Source organism: Lepidothrix coronata, unplaced genomic scaffold (genome assembly GCF_001604755.1).
Source record: "Lepidothrix coronata isolate B3197 unplaced genomic scaffold, Lepidothrix_coronata-1.0 Scaffold361, whole genome shotgun sequence".
Taxonomy (NCBI): domain Eukaryota; kingdom Metazoa; phylum Chordata; class Aves; order Passeriformes; family Pipridae; genus Lepidothrix; species Lepidothrix coronata.
The window spans coordinates 186,967-204,068 of record NW_016690541.1 but is presented as its reverse complement, the minus strand read 5'-3'; the positions used below and the strand labels follow the sequence as shown (position 1 = coordinate 204,068).

Genomic DNA, 17,102 nt, shown 5'->3' with positions numbered 1-17,102 from the left:
CCTGTGCAGAGCACAGCTGGGGTGCAGCAGGGCAGAGGCACTTCAAAGCAGAACAGGCATGTGAGGAGAGGCTGAGACCTGCTGGCACACAGGGGCTCATGTTCACCCTGGCCTCAGCATGGTCAGCATCAGCCCCCATCAGCGCAGGTGACATTCACAGGTGCTCAAGACACCAGTCCAGCACAACCTGAACAGCTCCTCCCAGGTCACAAGGGCACCCTGGGCCCCAGCAGCCCTCAGCACAGGGGGAACAGCTCCCTCACGGCTTGCAGCTGAGGAAGACATGGGAGCTCCAGGGTCCGTGAGCTCAGGGCACAGCGAGCCTCACCACACGCAGTGCAGCAGATACAGTACCCTTCATGCTTGTGCATGGCACCTATCCAGCACTCAAACCTAAACAACAACAGTAAAAAACTTGGTTTATTTCTCTATAAAGGCAGAGCTTTCCTTGAAAAAACCAGCTCGTTTCACTCATGAGAAGGGTGTGGGGCTGAACTGCAGGGGCAAGGCCTTCCTCACACTGCTCCAGGCCAAGAGCTATTGCTCCCTGAGGATGTGCACTGGCTGCATCCAGCAGGCTCAGAGCACCCAGAGTGGTCCTGTGTGGCCTGGGAGCAGGCAGAGCGAGGAGCCCAAGCTGGGAGCAGCTGCAGCTGTAGGCGGTTCATGCAGGCAGAGCAGGACAAGGAGTGGGTGTCACAGCCTGGGCACTCCATGGCAGCAGTGCCGGCAGCCCCCGTGCCCGGAGGGCAGTGCCAGGGTAGGGGCAGGCACTGGCTGTCCCGGGTGCAGGCACAGGGTGAATCCTGAGTGGCTGGTCCATTGTTGCAGAGATTTGGCTTAGCCCAGGGGAGTCTTGGGGCCAGCAGTCCTGGGGCCAGTGGTGGGGAGGTCTCCAACCCCTCCCAGCCCTGTCCAGCTGTCCGGGGGCTGCCCCAGGCGATAGCACAGGAGCTGTGCTGTAGGAGAGCACACTGGGGGCACAAGAGGTGTTAATTCTGAAAAGAGAGAGGAAGACATGGCGGACCATGAGACATGAGGCTGGGAGCCCAGCACAGCATGGGAGGGGAAGCAGACCTTCCCAGGTGAGCATCAACCCCCCCCCCGCAGAGGACATGTTGGGGAATGAGCCAATGCAGCACTGAAGGAAGGAACTTACCTGCTGGGCTGTGGGCTCCCCTCCTCGGCTCCTCCATGCTGCTTTGGAAGAGAACACAACACCTATCATACCCCAAGCATGGCCTCCTGAGAGACACTGCACACTCCTGACCCTGACAAGGCAGGCAGCACTGGGCACTGGGAGTGGAGAAGGCCTTAAGCCCACTTGCTACCAAACTCCCTCCCCAGACCAGCCTGTCCTGAGATTGCATAGCCACATCTCCTTCCCATCAGGAGCCCCATGTCCAAAGGGCCGCCACTTCCTCAGGTTGCACACACAGCTCCTGCCTGTGCATGCACTGGTTCCTGGCTGGCACCAGCTCAGCCCGGGCTCAGCCATGTGGCACTGCCAGACCCCAGCTGGGTCCCACTGCCATGCACATGGAGAACAGCCACGATGAAAAGGCCTCTCACACTCTGCACTTCTGCAAAGACCTGCAGATTAATAGTCCACTGCTGGACTGGTTCCATCAGCTCCTCTACAGACACCATCAAGCTCAGACCACAGCCCCAGTCCATGCAGAAGTCAGCATGACCAAGCCTTCATCCTGGTCCAAGCCCCAGGGAAATCAGTCAGAGGAAGGCGACAACTCTGAGTCCCATCGGAGAGGCATGTCTGGACAGGCTGGCATCAACTAAGAGTGGCAGAAACAGAACAAGAAACATCTCTGGATGCATCCCGGGGGTCACCATCTGTCCCCCACAGCTCCACTGCAAAAGCTGGACTGCAAGGTCTGTCCCTCCATAGCTCAGCCCCCTGTTCACTTGAGCTCTCAACTGACAGAGGCAGAGTGTGAAGCTTCTGCTTGGTCCCATTTAGCTCTCCTCCATGATCCCACCATGCCCATTGCCCCAGCAGCTCCCCTTGCATGGAGCAGAGAAAAGGAAACAAGACGGTGCATCAGAGAGATCTCTGGAAGGAAGAAGCAGCTCACCACCTACCCAGATAAGCTTTCACCGACATTATCATCTTCCTCCTCCTCTTCCTCCTCCTGGCAAGCAAACAAACAAACAAACTACCATGACACCTCACTGCACGGGCAGGTCTCTGCCAGGAGCGAGGCCGGGCCGCTCAGAGCCTGTCTGGAGCAGCAGGGCAGTCCCCAGCCCCTTCACAAGACAGTCACTTCCCCAGACACAGCACAAAGGGTTCCCACAGCAGGAAAGATTTGGGAGTGCTGGACTGCCAGAACCCTCTGGGCTCAAGCACACAGGCACACGAGGAACAGACAGGCCATGGCTCATCCCACGTGCCCTCCAGCAGCAATGCCCCAAACGCAGGTGGTGAGCAGGGACCACACTGCCACAGCTGCTGACACAGCACACTCTGCCCAGGGACAGTGGTGGGTGGGCACACCTTGCAGTGGGAGGGCAGGCAGAGACCACCGTGAGCAGGCTGCACCAGGTACGACCCCAAGCACTGCCAGGCTGGGCCTGCACTGGAAGCATGAGGCCAAGGACCAAGCATCCAGTCTCCTGGGCAGGGACATAGTGAGACTGGCAAGATGGCAATGCTGCAATTGCTGTGGCCATGCAGGAGACACAGTGCAGATGGGCAGGGCTGAGCCTCAGCCCAGGCTGGCAGGATGGTGACCCAAGGGTCCTCTCGTTCAGAGGCAGCTCTCACCCTAGCCATGGCACCAGGTGTGCAGCACAGGTCCCAGCTCCCTGTGTGACAGGGCCAGCAGAGCAGGGATGAGGCTGCAGCAGTGCTGGGCCTGACAGGAGAGCTTCTAGAGCAAAGAGCCCTAGGAACCACAGCTGCTGTGCAAGCACAGTGCTCTTCCTCATGTCGCGCTGCCATGTGTGATGGGGGCTGTGCAGGTATCGACAGGGCCCTGGGAGGGCAGGAGGAGGGAGCTGCATAAGGATCACCCTGTTCCTGCCCTAATTCCAAACAGCCCTGGGCATGGGCCAGACTTGCACATACTGTACCCCAAACTGGTGTCTGAAGGGAGGGCTCCCCTGGGGGGCTGGCTCACGGGGTCTGCCGGGCTCACTGCTCTCCATGACACATGAAGGGTGAAAGGGCTGATCCTGCCTAGAGCCTGGGACAGGGCAAAAGCAGCAGAGTTAGTGCCTGCAACCTGGAAAAAGCCCAGCTGGGGATGTACAGGCAGGACTGTGGGCAAAGGACAGGGAACCCCCACTGTGCTGTGGGGAGGGTGCAAACAAGGGTGGGGGAATCAGTGCTCAGGGCAAGTACCACTGGGTCCTGAGCAGGGCTACAGCTCAGCGATGCAGAGCAGTTCAGCATGGGGAGCAGGGATGCCTCCCACCCCACCCCAGCCAGAGATGGGGCAGTGGCAGAGAACACAGCCATGGGGACAACACTCTCCCTGCCTGGTGTGTTTTATCAGCCAGGCAGTGAGTCAGCTCCCCTCCACACAGCCCAGGACAGGGTCCTACACCAGAGACCTTGATCCTAGGGCTATGCAGAGGGATACATTTGAGAAATTCCTCCTACCTGCATGTGTTGCTTCCCAGAGATCCAGTGCCATCTGGAAGGCCTGGGCCACGGTCAGAGTCACAGCCTGTGCCTATGTACATGAAGGAGAGGGAACATCTGCTTCCATCTGGGCCCTCAAGCCAGGACAACCCCACTGCCATGAAATCCCAGACCCCCCAGCATCCCTCACTGCCTTTTCCTGCAGAATATACAGATGGAAAGCCAGAGCTCACTACTATGTCTGTCTCCTCCTGGAGGACAGCCACCCCCAAGAGGAGACCCCCAGGAGCTGAGACAGGAAACTACCCTTTGCTCACTCCCTGCACACCTGCTCCCTGGCTCCAAATCCAGCTGAGATACGTAGAGGGAAGGGCCTCTCACCAGAGAGGGAGAAGGCAGGGCCTTGTTCCCACCCTTACCTCACAGAGCCAAGAGCAGAAGAGAAGTGCTTACAATCTTCTTCTTGGGTGAGAGGAAGGCATGGCACTCTAGTGCCCCACTCTCCTGGCTCTGGGCAACGTAAGCGAAGACTTTGTTCTGCAGCTTGTCTGTTGTGCAGTAGGAGATCCTGTGGAGAGAAGAGCTGTCAGGGCACTCTGGGGCCTCAGCACAGGGCGTCTGCTGCACTCCCAGCACATCAGCAAGCACTGCTGACAACCTGAGGCTGTCACCTGCCCGAGCTGTCCAGGCAGCCCAAACCCCTAGCAAGGGCCTGAGACTGCTTGGCACCTGCAGCAGGTAAGAGATCACTGGATCCACAGGCATTCTCTCCTGCACCACCCAAGTGTGCTCTGTGGTCCTCTGATGCCCAGATCAGCCCAATGTGTGAACTCAAGCATTGAGATAAGGGGAGCACAGAAGGGTGACTGCTTCCGAGGACACAACTGGAGGTCAGACAGAGGGATGGTCCAAATTTTACAGCAAAGAGATGTCCTGTCTCTGTTTCCCATCTAGCCACCAGTCTGCAGCCATGCTCCCCTCACACCCAGCACCCACAGACACCCAACCCAGCCAAAGCACAGCTTGCAGCAGGAAAAATCAACATCAGCTCTCATAGGAACTACTTTTAGGCAGCCCAAATAAGCCGCACTTTCTGGCATCCTTCAGCCAGAAGGGTAGTCCCAGCAGTGGTGGCAGACATGCAGTAACTGTGAGGCTTTCCAACCACCAGCTTCAACATCCTGCTGACTGCCAGAAGAGACAAGCAGGGCACAAGGAGATGATGGATGGGCAGATGAACTCAAGGTCACCCAGGACTGCACTCAGCCCCAGGCAGCGCTGGGAGCACAGCAGGGAGAGGGCACAGGCCTCAGGGAGCCAAAGGAAGACCTAAGCTTGAAGGTACTGCTGAGAAAAGGCCCAGCCCTCCCTGTCTGCCCAACATCTCAGCTGGCTGCTGGGGAACCCCTGGGGCCCCCCCACACCATGCCCACCTGTAGATAGAGACGTTCTCCACCATTTCCTTTGTGTCTGCATCCTGCAGAGAGATGCCCCTCGGAGACACTGTCAGAATCACCTTCTGGAACTTGCGAGCTCCCACCCGTGCCTGGCAGTGGGAAGACACCAGTAATCTCTGCAAACCTGGCAAGGGTCTTCACCTCACCCCTTGCTGGAAGGAGCCTCCCACACTCTGTACAGTGTCACCCACTTGGACCCTTGCTGCAAAGGCTCCTGCAGTAGGGATGGGACAGCAGAGCCTGGAGATCAGGCATGCCCTGCACAGAACACTCTTGAAATCTCTTCACACTACTGCCATGCACACAGGAAGGGACAGATCCCACCTCCTCCAGTACTTCACCCTCTCCTCCGTGCTGTGGCAGGCACAGCTCTGCTCCCAGCTGGGCTCAGGTGTGGGAGCAGGTGGCGGGGACTGTCCTGCAGGAAGGCTGCTTCCCCACAGCACACAGGCAGAGAAGAGCAGCCTCCTGCACACCACCCTACTCCTGGGAAGGGCATAGTCCCTGGAGCTCAGGGCTAAGACACGGACACTTCTTGGCATTCAGGGGCTGGGCTCTGACCCTGGAATAGCAGGGCCCCAGGGCTGAGTCTCACCGTGGCCACAATCCTGCGAATGGCAGCAGCAGCCATGTCTTCTCCTTTTGGTTTTTCTACCAGAGTCATGCCTAGATACTTCAGGGTGAAGCACATTCCCTCAAGCAGTGGCTCCTGCATATCGGCCCAGCTCTCAGGAAGCTCTGCAAAGACAAAACCCCATGGAAGCCATGTGCCAGCGGCCTCACAGCTAGTGCCCGCAGAGCCACCCCACCTTGTTGAAGCTTCAGAGTTCCCCACAGCAGTGCTGCTCCCTGACCTCGGCAGGACACTCTCCTGGCTCTGTGACACTCTCATAAGAGGAACAGAAGAAGACAGTTCACCCTCAAAGCTTTAGTCCTCCAGCCCTGGATGTGCAGGCTTTGTCAGCACAGGCAGACAGCTCCTGCATATCTGCACACAACTGAGGATGCTACAGTGCTCACTGCTATCTGCACAAACCTTGTGTTCCTGGTTCTCATTTGTTTTGTTACAAATGAAATGTTCTCAGTGGTGCATCCACCTCACCCACCTGAGCTGCTGGCACACCTCAGGAGCAGCAGCAATCAGTGCCACACGCAGATCAAAAACCCCAGGTTGCCCCAGTGTAAGCAAAGCAGGCTGCCAGGGAAGGAAGGGGAAGCTTGGCCAGCACTCGGGATCCAAGCTGCAGTAACTAGGAAGCAACCGCACCTCAGAGATGCTGTGTTAAGAAAGAGCTGGGAATTGCCTCGGTATGTACTGTTCATGCTAAGCTAATACTTTTCAGGGTTATTTTCACCTCTTCCCTGGGATTAGCTCCCTGAGCATTACTGGCACACTTGCAGAAGGGTCCAACTCATAATTGGAATAATCTGAACCCACAGGGAAATCAGGAGACCTTATTTGCACAGCATACTCCTGCACAAGTGACAACTACCAGGGAGCCTGCCTGGTGCCATGCAGACACTGGTGACCTCCACCCCAGGCAGAAGAGTCCTATGTCACTGAACTCTGAGGACTGTCCATGCATGCCAAGGTGAGCACTGTTGCTCCAAAAGACTTTGGGCAGCTGTGACTGAGAACAGCCAGACACAGCCCTCCCTTGCCACGGGGTGCCTGAGGGGGTCATGAAATCATGGAGTGGTTTGGGTGGGAAAGGACCTTCAAGCTCATCCAGTTCCACCCCCTGCCATGGGCAGGGACACCTTCCACCATCACAGGTTGCTCCAAGCCCCGTCCAGCCTGGCCTCGAACACTTCCAGAGATGGGTCCGCGGGTCGGACAGCACGGACAGGCCTGGCACACTCGCTGCAGACCGGGGAGGGCTCCGGTGCAGCCCAGCGTGTTCCAGCTCCTGGCGCGGCCGCCCGGGCCCGTCAGCCCCTGGTGCGGGCGGCCTCGGTTCATAAGCGGCGGCTGCCAGGAGAGCGGGGCAGGGAGAGCCTGGCGAGCCGCCGCAGCGCCGCTGTGTCCCCTGCCCGGCAGTGCCCCGGCCCCTCGGCCCGGCTCTCCAGCCCCTCGCCCTGAGGCTCCAGGTCCCGGCGCAGCCGCACCCCCACCGCTCCCTTCGGAGGGCAGCGGCCGCATCCGAGACCGACCGCGCCGAGCTGCGAGCTCCCTTCCCGGAGCGATGCCCGGCCCCTGCCCGCTCCCCTCCCGGAGCGATGCCCGGCCCCTGCCCGCTCCCTTCCCGGAGCGATGCCCGGCCCCTGCCCGCTCCCTTCCCGGAGCGATGCCCGGCCCCTGCCCGCTCCCCGCCCGGAGCGGTGCCCGCTCGCACTCACTGCGCCGCCGGCGGAGCCCCAGGCCGTGCCGGGCGAGGCGCGGGCTCCGCAGCACTGCGCGCCCCGCCGCCCGCAGCGCCTCCATGGCGGAGCCGGAGCTGGAGCCGAGCCGAACCGAGCCAAGGCGAGCCCCGCCGCTGTCGGCGGGGGGGTCGGTCCCCGCGGGCTCGGCGCACTCGCGTCAGCGCGGCGCTGGCGCCGGGGTTGCCGCGGCAACGGGGGTGGGCCGAGGCGGAGCCGGCGGCGGCAGCGGCAGCCAGGCGGGCCTGTGGGACCCTCGCGGGCCCGTGGGACCCTCCCGGCCCCGGCCCCGGCCCCGGCCCCGGAGTAGGGCGCGATGCAGCTGCGGCACGTGCGGACCCTGCTAACCCCGCAGGTCGGGCTGGGCTGGGCAGGCCGGGCCGGGCCGGGTCGGGCTGGGGAGGAACGGGGGAGCGGGCCGGGCCCTCCGCTGTGTGCCCGCTGAGCTGTGTGTGCCCGCAGGACGGGACGGCTCGGGTGACCTGCATGGCCTGGTCCGCCAGCAGCTCCCGGTTCGCCGTGTGCACCGCGGAGCGCGTGGTGCTGCTCTACGACGAGCAAGGCGAGCGGCGCGACAAGTTCTCCACCAAGCCGGCCGACGCCAAGGTGAGGGGCCCGAGGCCGGACGGCGCCGGGGCTGCCGACCTTCCCACGCTCACTCCGACTCTCTCTGCAGTACGGCAGGAAGAGCTACGTGGTCAAAGGCATGGCCTTCTCCCCAGACTCCACCAAACTGGCCGTCGGGCAGACGGACAACATTGTCTACGTGTACAGGATCGGCGAGGAGTGGTGAGTCTGCGGTGGGGTCCAGCACGCTCCATCCCGCCCTGCTGTGGGCTCCCCGGGCCTGATCCTCTCCCTGGCACACTCTGCAGCGCCCATCACCTACTCGCAGGGAGTCACCCAGGTGTCCGTGGGGAACAGCAGGTGAGGTTTCCTTGGCACAGCCCCTCTGGAGCCCTGTCAGTGCGTGCAGCCATCTGGAGCCTGGGCTGTCTTCCCCTGTGTCACAGATGTGTAGCTGTGGCACACGCCTGCCCCGCTGCAACTTCATTTGCTGGCATGAGTTGTGCCAAATACACAGAAAGGCAGATAACCAGAATTTTGGAAGCTCAGAAATTTGGGTTCTTTTTGATGTTCTGCCTAAAGTTGTGATAAACAAGCAGCATGCAGAAGTTCAGCAGCTTGTGTTTGGGAGTACCAAAGCAGACTGCATACAAATGGTGGGGTGACCAGAATGGGCAGTATTGCCAGCCTTGCTGATAGTAATTTTTGTCTACCTTTTTCTGCAGGGGTGACAAGAAGGTAATATGCAACAAGTTCATCCAAACGGTGAGACTCTGACTCCTGTTTGACTCCATTTTCTCCAACATATGTAGGAAAAGACAAACTTGACCAAACTGTACTTGACCTCCAAAAGATGCAGGTAGATCCTAAGAGAATCTCTAAATTTTGAGGCATGTATTGCTCACCAAGCTTCAGAGACCTCCTAATTCCTGGGTACAACACCATAGTCAATTGTTGAACGATCAATGCAGTCAGTTACAAAACTTTGGAGACTACTTTAGGCATCAGTGGACAGAATATTTCAGGGGAATTGAAAGGGAAAACCAGAAGAGACTCAGTGCCCAACTATTTTTCACAGGTTAGCAACTCTAAATCCCAAGATTCCTTTTTAAATAAAATGTAAAGGATGCAGAATTCAAACTATGCGGTTTCCACATGCTCTCAGGAGAAGGGCAGCCTCAGCCTGTGGGTTGAAAGCCTACATCTCAAAGTTGAGTCACGGCCCACCACTGTGGCTGCTTTTAGGGTGGCTCAGGAGGCCCTCCTGGCCTCTCTGAGTGCTCCCTTCTGGCTGTGGGAGGGGAGCTCTTGGAATTCTGTGGCTCGGGCAATAAGAAAGCTGCTGGTCAGCCTCTGTTTCTCTGTGGCTGAGCTTCTGCACTGAGTGGTCATGACACTGGAATAGTGTGTCATGAGGAAAAGAGAGCAACAGGGGCTTGGTGTCCTTTTGTCCCTTTCCTGAACAGGGTGGTTATCACAGGTGTGGACACCTGTAGCCTCCCTGGAGAGCCCTTTCCTTGTGTACTGCTGGCTGCCCACCCCTCTGGCTGGCAGCCTGGTGGGAGCCTGCTCGCCTCTCACAAGCTCGGATGCTTTGCGCAGCATGCATACAAGTTTTTGTATTTTTAATGTAGCAACTCAGTGATTTTTTTTTCCTCTCATTCTCTCATTTCTCCATGCCTTTTCTACCACTTCTAACGAAATAAATCCTTTATTTTTTCTTGTGCTATATGTGTGGGTTTTTACCCCTGTGTCCAGCTTTCTCCTGTTATTCACAAATTTTTCATGTGTTCAGTCAATATGAGACATCGTTTATTGATCTCTTTCCTTCTCCTGCCACTGGGCATTGTTACACACCCAGTGATCACAGTGGCAGTATTCAGCCCTGCTGGCAAGCCAGGCCTCCTGCTTGAGGGCTGGGACAAGTGTGTGCAATTGTGACTGCCTTGCAGAAGCAGTGAGCAAATCCCCACTCGTGAGGCTTGTTCCCAAGCTTTTGTTGTGTTAGACTGAAAACAAGAGTCTGCCAGATAATGAGGGAAATACAGGAAACAGTGGTAATGAAAATGTGTCTTGGTCATTGATTGTGCATCTTAATTATGAACAGTTTGGGTACCATGGGACATTTTGTTGCCTGATTGTAGCTGTGTTTGCTGATAGGAATGATCAGAATGGGGATAGAAGGTGAAATGAGTAAATGAGGGTGTATATGTATCTAAAGCATCCCAGATGCTTAAGATGGGACAGAAGAGCCAGTGAAACTGGTGCTGGTGGCACAGAGACGAACACCAGCCTTCTTACTGACTGGAGTTCTGCAGGGTAAATGTGAAGGGCTTTCATTAACTCTCTTGGCCCTTTCCTACAGTTGGGTTTTTGCGGTCGGCTTTATTTATCCTGATCCCACCTCAGATTTTGGGAATTTGGAACCAAATTTTGGTTTGTATTTAGTAGTGGCAAATAACAATATTGCTTGTCAACGAAAAAATAAAGGCTATTTCTGATACATCAAATGAAGATCCAAAGTGCAAGTATTCTCATAGCTATTAGAGAAACTGGCAGTCACATTATTTTTATGTTTTATACTTGTTGCAAAAAACTTTTTAAAACATCCATGATTTTTTACATTCAGCCACAGCACATGGAAAAACACATCCCTGTTCAGTAAGTAATGCTCTCAGAAGAGCTCCATTCTGAACACATCCGTGTCACTTTGTTGCCCTCCCTTAGCCCTTCTGAGCCCATTACTTTGCCCTAACTCACTATTATCTAGTTTAAACTTCAGCGTGCAGGGCCTCAGCCCTACTGTAAGGCCTGCCAAATGGCCCATCTCTCCTGGCCTGAGTGGTGTCAGTGTTCATGAGCTGTCTTAGGTGGAAATGGGGCAGGAAGCTGAGTAGGATGGAGCTCCTAACCTCTCTTTTTACCTCCTCCTTGGCAGAGTGCCGTAACCTGCTTATTGTGGCCAGCGGAGAATGTCATTGTCTTTGGTCTTGCTGAAGGAAAGGTAGAGAAACTTGTTATTTGCCTGGGTTTTTTTTCCATGCTGAGTTTGCCAGGGCGTGCAAGCACCTGGGCTGTGCAGGTAAGAGCTATCAACATGTGGCACTGAGCACGGAATAGCAACAAAGAGATTGCACTGTGGACTTGAATCTTCTGATTCCCAGCTAGTCCTTGGAGGTTCTACTGGATCACTTGGTTCTTTTCCCAAGCCTTTCTAGAAATGTGGAAGTGTGACTCCAACTTTTCTGCTTCTCCAGCCTCCTAGAAGGCAGTGAGCTTCCTGTGATTTCTGGTGCTGGTCATGGACTGGGAAGCCTCTGGGGATGTTACACTGGGGAAGATCCACCTTCTGCAGACAGAAGCAACATTGATCAGATTCTCTCTCTCAGGTTCGTTTAGCAAATACAAAGAACAACAAGTCTTCCACCATTTATGGGACAGATTCCTACGTGGTCTCGCTAACTTCCAAGTGAGTATGGCATTGCTTTGGCCTGCCCTGCTTTGGCTTAGTGTCCTACCCACTGCTGGCCTGGCATAACTGGTGCCAGTATGGGAGGTTGCCAGAGTGTCCTTCTGCTGTCAGTTACTTGTCAAGATAATAACATCCTGTGCTCTCCAGAAGGAATTCCTTCCTAAAATCTGGTATCTGGCTGTGCCACAGTGGCCTGCGAAGCTTGATTGTCCCTCAAACACAGTTCAGGATGAAAGTCGCCATGAGTTTCCTTACATACATTGATGTATTTTAATCTGTGACTTTATAAGGATTGCATTCATCAGCTTCATCTATCTAATTACAAACATTAATCAAGTTTAAGGGCTAAAAAGAGGTAAAAATATTACACCAGATAAAACTATGATGGGATTGTAATTAGGAAAATACCCATAAAGTGCAATTTAAAATTTTTCTAAATTAAGATTTCATTTTAACTACTTTAGTGTCCTTTACTTAAGAAAACTGAAGACATATCATCATCCTAGATTTTCGCTAAATGCTGTCATTCTGGTGACAGATGTATGATTTCTGGTTTGTCACAGTGTCCATAGTATTTGTATTCTGTCTTGGATTGAGTCTTGGAATCATCAAGACATTAACACTACAAATAATGAACTTAGGCCTGGAGTGTCTGTCCAGATGGTTTTTTTCTACACTGTGTTTCTTTTAGGGGTTCCCAGTGTCACAATATACAGCCTCACTTCTGGAGCAGTTCCACTGCAAGGGCTGTTTGATACACCTTGCTGTAAGAACTTGTGTGCAGAGTCACTGTTCCACTGAAGATCACTCAGCCTCTCTGGGTTTTAGTAATACAGAAAGTTGGTTAATGTGATTTTACATGATAAAGATACTTAACTGGCCACTCTCTACTCTCTGTACTTTTATCTGCTTTGTTTTTACAGACACTGGTACAGGTACTTGATATATCTTCTTCTTGTCTTTGGGGAAGGTTCCTTTGATGAGGAACGTCAGCAGTGACCGTGGGACTGGCTCCTGTGGGCAGGGATATGAAAATAAAGGAGCAAATCTTACTGCAGCATTGCATCATGCTGTCTGTTTCTCTGCAGTGTGTCGGGGAAGGGAATCCTATCTGGCCATGCAGATGGAACCATAGTGCGCTTCTTCTTTGATGATGAGGGCTCAGGTGAATCACAGGTATCAAAGATCCTTCTTCGATGAACAAAATTCCTGTTTGCACAGCCTGCTCCCCAGCTCGAGAGCTCTGGAAAGGGATCAGGCTATGGAGGGAGCGCAAGGCTGGAGAGGAACTACAGGCTGTGCTTGCTAGCAGAGGTTTTGGGAAGCATTGATGGAGGCAGAACAGTGACTAGATGCTTTGGAATACACTGAAGATGGTGGTAAGAGGGGAAGTTATGCTTTTGTGTATGAGGCATGAGGCTGTCCAGGTGTCTGGAAAGACCTGATGTTCAAGTATCCAGGAGAATGATGCTTTTACAGGTAGGGGTCCAGGGAATAGCTGTTGTCATCTCTATGCTAAGCAGTGTGTAGTTATTCCAGTTAACCCTGAATCTCAGCCTCACACTCTGTCTTTGGACACTCAGCATTCTGCTGAGCCTCCTGCTCCTCTGCTGAGAGTCTCTCTGTGCTTCAAGTTGTGGTGAAAGGAATGCTGTTCTCAGATCTCTTCACCTGAAGCAATTTGAGCATGGCTACTCACTGCTGTGACATACTGAAGGCCCATCTATACTCAGCTATGTTGGGAGTTCAATTCCAGTTTGATTAATGGTATCGTTCTTCTTACTGATATCAGGAATCTTCTCTCGCAGTTATATGAATGGCCTAGTTGATACATCACTCAGTTCTGGTTTCTGTCTTCCTGCAGACTGGGGCAAGCAGACAAAGCTGCCCTCAAGAACTGGGCTTTACAGAGGGGTCCATACTGGTCTCACTGGGATAGCTGAGTACAGAGGCCAGCTGGGGGCTGGGGCCATTTGGGTATTGAGGGTGTTTTTGTCTGTTGTAGGGTAAGTTGATGGTGCATCCCTGTCCTCCTTATGCCCTCGCCTGGGCTTCCAACAGCATTGTGGCTGCAGGCTGTGACAAGAAGATTGTTGCTTATGGGAAGGAAGGCAATGTGATTCAAACCTTTGACTACAGCCGGGACTTGTCGGAGAAGGAATTCACCACCGCAGCCACCAGTCCTGGTGGCCAGTCCATTGTCATCGGCAGCTATGACAGGTACCATGTACCTGATGGGGAAGTCTCCCCTTTATAGTGCTTCTTTTGTCAGCTGTACCCAGTTTACATCTCTGCTCTCTCCTTTCTCTCACAGGTTACGGGTTCTGAACTGGAGCCCACGCCGCAGTGCCTGGGAGGAAGGCAAGCCCAAAGAAATAGCTCACCTGTACACTATCACAGCTTTGGCGTGGAAGAGGGACGGCTCGCGGATCTGTGCGGTTTGTACCAGCAGTCAGCAGCCCTGAGCCGTGCAGTCCCATACCAGGGACATCCCTGCAGCCTTGCACGTGCTCGTGCATGGAACAAAGTGGTGTGGTGCAGGGAGGGCTTTGAGCGGGGTCGTGCTGTCACCTTGGGGTGCAGTGCAGGTGATACAGTCCCACAGTGGCCTGGGGGTGCAGGGTGGGTGATATGGTCACACCATGGCCTGTGCAGAGGCCAAGACCTTGTGCCAGGGAACTGCTGCATCAGGTGTGCACACTGCAAAGCTGTGGAACCTCGTGGCCATTGGTGTGATGGCTTGCTGGCTACAGCAGCCCTCCTCTTTTCCCAGAAGCATGGGGAGGTCAGCATATCTAGTCCAGAGCAGTCTCAGGAGCATTCTTTCCTCTGAGCACCTGTGAGATGCAGTATAAAAGTTGAGCTGCTATTTACACTCTGTGTTTCTGTGCTATGTTTTCAACTCAGTGTTGTCTTTCTTCTACTTTCAGCCATTGAGCCTTGATCTGCCTTTCTCTATTAAGTTAAATAATTCTTTAAAGGCTCTTAAAATTAATCTTTCTGCAAATTTTTCTTAAACACTGAAAATATTTAGGAAAGGTGTTATTTACAACTTTTCTTTAGTAGTTTTTGCATACTTCTGTGTTCAACAATCAAGAATCCTTGAAATATTTTCAGACCGAGAATTTTTGAACATGTAAACAAATACTTGCAGAGAAGGGAAGGGGGCTAAGGGATAGGAGATCAGTGAAAGGAATGGGGATGTTATAAAGAAAGAGATAAAGGTGAAAGGGGTCTGCTGGAAGGGAGGAGAGATTGGGAGACTAGAGGAGGGAAAAATGGGAAATTGAGAAGGATAATGGGGCAAATGAGGATAAGTTGGTTTTTAACCCCTCCTCCTCCTTTCCCACATTCATGCCAGTGCTTGGTAATCTCTGTTTCTCTGAGAGTGGCTTAATCTTTCTGTTGTCTCAAGAAAGTCAGGGCTGATCCTCCTGCATCTGGGGGCTTGAGAAATGTTCCCCAGGACAGCCAGAACTGGTGGGTTTGTGTCTCACCTCTGATTCTCTTCATGTAAGCAGGGTCTGGAGTATCTGTCCTTCACAGAGTTCACTGACCACGTGGTGTGTTTGTGTCCTCAGGGCACACTGTGTGGAGGAGTTGAACAGTTTGACTGCTGCCTTCGCAGAAGCATTTACAAAAATAAATTTGAAATTACATATGTGGGACCAAGCCAGGTACGAGAATATCAAATGAGGTATGAAATTCCTGATGAAAACTGGATGCTTGCTAGAACTAGACATGTTTGGAGTTCTGTACCTGCAGTCTGTTCGTAGCTACTTGTTAGGAAATTCCAGGCACAGGGCCAAGGCTGGCTGGGAATTGGCTAGGATCAAAGATCATGGTGTTTATTTCCTAGCTTGTGAATTTGTGTGAGGTACCTCCACGCCAAATGCAGACTCCTGAAGTGGTTTAATTTCAACCAAATTTACCTTGTTCAAAATGAGGTAGTAAGGGTGAGCTGGCAGCCTGGGCACCCCTCTGCAGTCAGGGGTGAGAGTGCAGGACTCTCCGAGGGGATCTTGTCCTTGGGGGCCTGTGTAGACCTCCAAGTAGGCTGGTAACTTGTAAATGGCAGAAGTGAGAGTCCCACATGTGTACTACAGCTGTCAAAGGAATGGTAAGGCTTCTTTCAAAAAGCAAAGTGAAATGATGTGCGGGGATATCTAAAAAAGTATCATCTGCCTAATCTTTCGTGGGACAAGAAGTCTGTGTTCTCCCTGTGTGTATGGCCTTATACTGCTTTTTCCCACTTTCTCTAGGTCATCGTGAAGAACCTCTCAACAGGAACTCGAGTTGTGCTGAAATCCCAGTATGGTTATGAGATTGATGAGGTGAAGATATTAGGAAAGGACAGGTATCTGGTGGCCCATACCTCAGACACATTGCTGCTGGGTGACATCAGCTCCAACAAGCTCAGTGAGGTACTGGGAAATCTGTGGCATTTCTGGAGTGTCAGATGCTTGATTTCATAACTCAGAGGGTATGATTTCTGCATGGGAACAATACCTCTGTTTTCAAAGAATTGTAGAATCATTCAGTTTGGTGTTCCAATGTTTTACTATCCTCATGGAGGAAAGCCTTTTTCCTAATTCTTGGTGGAATTTTGACTGCTATTTTATGACCATTTCTCACCCTTTCACGGTGCATCTGCCAAAAAAACCCTGGCATCATCTTATTAGAGGTCCTTTAAGCCTTCCCTTCTCCAGGCTGAAGAAGCCAAATTCCTTCAGCCTCTCTTCACAATGTAAGTACTTCAGCCCCAAGCATCTTGATGGCAGTCTGCTGAACTTTCTTGTACAGGGAGGCCCCAGACTGGATGTTGTACATCTGTGCATTCCAGATGTGAATGTATGAATCTTAGTGTGTTTTTAAAAACCAAACCAAAAAAAAAACCCAAAATACCATTCATGCCTGCAGTCCCACAGCTTTTGCCAGTGTCATTTCTGGTACCAAACAATTCATACAAAGTTGTTCCTCCCCTGAACCTCACAGTGCACAGAGCGCTGGGCCCCTGTGCTGACTCTGGAGAACGTGGGCAGTAGGCCCATGTCTGATAAAAGTAGTAAATTGGCTTCAAAGATATTTGCTTTGTTCACAGAGGTATCGTATGCTTTTAATCAGGCTACTGGTGTGCTAATCAGTCTCCCTGGGAGCAGGAGCTCTGACTACAGACTTGAGCTGGAGAATGGTGATACTTGGTAGTGGAACCGAGAGTCTGGCCTGAAAACTTCCAGGTTTCTCAACATCTTACTGCACAGAGTTTTTCTTTCAGTCGCACGGCTATACTCACTTCTCAGAAGGAACAGGGTTCTGGGGAGTCCATTTGCCATCCTGCTGTCTCACTGAAGTTTTGTTGAAGCAGTGGCTTGGAGCTCTTACTCCAGGAGGGAAGAGGGCAGCTGTAACTTTGGCTTTCAGTTTCTGCTTCTCTGACCACTCGCCTGTTGTCATTACAGTACCTATTGTATTTTCCAGTGCTCTTCTCAAATTCTCAATCAGTTGTTCTCCCACTGGCACTATGCTGATCAATCATTTCTAGCATGACCCCAAAAAAGAAAGATTTCAACCACCTGTAGTGTGGAGATTCTGCTCCCACCAGTAGTAGCACTGATTCTGTGGAGAAGATTAATGGAGA

At 53.1% G+C, this 17,102-nt stretch overlaps 2 protein-coding genes across 7 annotated transcripts in view; one reads left to right on the top strand and one right to left on the bottom strand.

Moving 5' to 3' along the window:
* Positions 1-420: 420 nt before the first annotated feature.
* On the bottom strand, positions 421-7,497 carry LOC108509391 (low density lipoprotein receptor adapter protein 1-like). 6 transcript variants are annotated; one of them, XM_017838797.1, is made up of 8 exons: positions 7,405-7,489; positions 5,660-5,802; positions 5,041-5,153; positions 4,061-4,175; positions 3,626-3,698; positions 3,094-3,206; positions 2,101-2,150; positions 421-998 (listed from the first exon to the last, which is right to left on the bottom strand). In XM_017838797.1, exons 1-8 carry the CDS (start codon positions 7,487-7,489, stop codon positions 665-667), a joined length of 1,026 nt encoding a protein of 341 aa, XP_017694286.1. In that variant the 3' UTR covers positions 421-664. The 6 variants fall into 6 exon arrangements, 5 of the variants coding, with proteins under 5 accessions (XP_017694286.1, XP_017694285.1, XP_017694287.1 ...); XM_017838798.1 differs by lacking the exon at positions 7,405-7,489 and adding an exon at positions 1,160-1,197 and having other exon boundaries at positions 733-998; positions 5,660-6,463; XR_001878619.1 differs by lacking the exon at positions 3,094-3,206 and adding an exon at positions 1,160-1,197 and having other exon boundaries at positions 924-998; positions 7,405-7,497.
* A 201-nt stretch (positions 7,498-7,698) lies between these two features.
* Positions 7,699-17,102, top strand: part of IFT172 (intraflagellar transport 172) — a 36,012-nt gene continuing 26,608 nt past the window's right edge. The window contains exons 1-11 of the mRNA XM_017838815.1: positions 7,699-7,780; positions 7,888-8,031; positions 8,102-8,214; positions 8,718-8,757; positions 10,931-10,996; positions 11,382-11,461; positions 12,553-12,640; positions 13,470-13,684; positions 13,779-13,902; positions 15,046-15,141; positions 15,727-15,888. Coding sequence (XP_017694304.1) covers positions 7,742-7,780; positions 7,888-8,031; positions 8,102-8,214; positions 8,718-8,757; positions 10,931-10,996; positions 11,382-11,461; positions 12,553-12,640; positions 13,470-13,684; positions 13,779-13,902; positions 15,046-15,141; positions 15,727-15,888 — 1,167 coding nt within the window. The 5' untranslated portion in view covers positions 7,699-7,741. The remainder of the gene's footprint in view (positions 7,781-7,887; positions 8,032-8,101; positions 8,215-8,717; positions 8,758-10,930; positions 10,997-11,381; positions 11,462-12,552; positions 12,641-13,469; positions 13,685-13,778; positions 13,903-15,045; positions 15,142-15,726; positions 15,889-17,102) is intronic.

Coding starts and splice junctions, on each gene's coding strand:
- LOC108509391 (XM_017838796.1), bottom strand. CDS start 5,956: ATGAGAGTGTCACAGAGCCAGGAGAGTGTCCTGCCGAGGTCAGGGAGC. Junction 3,699..4,060: donor TCTCACCCAAGAAGAAGATT/GTAAGCACTTCT, acceptor TCATGTACATAG/GCACAGGCTGTGACTCTGAC. Junction 2,151..3,093: donor CCTTCAGACACCAGTTTGGG/GTACAGTATGTG, acceptor TTTGCTTGCCAG/GAGGAGGAAGAGGAGGAGGA.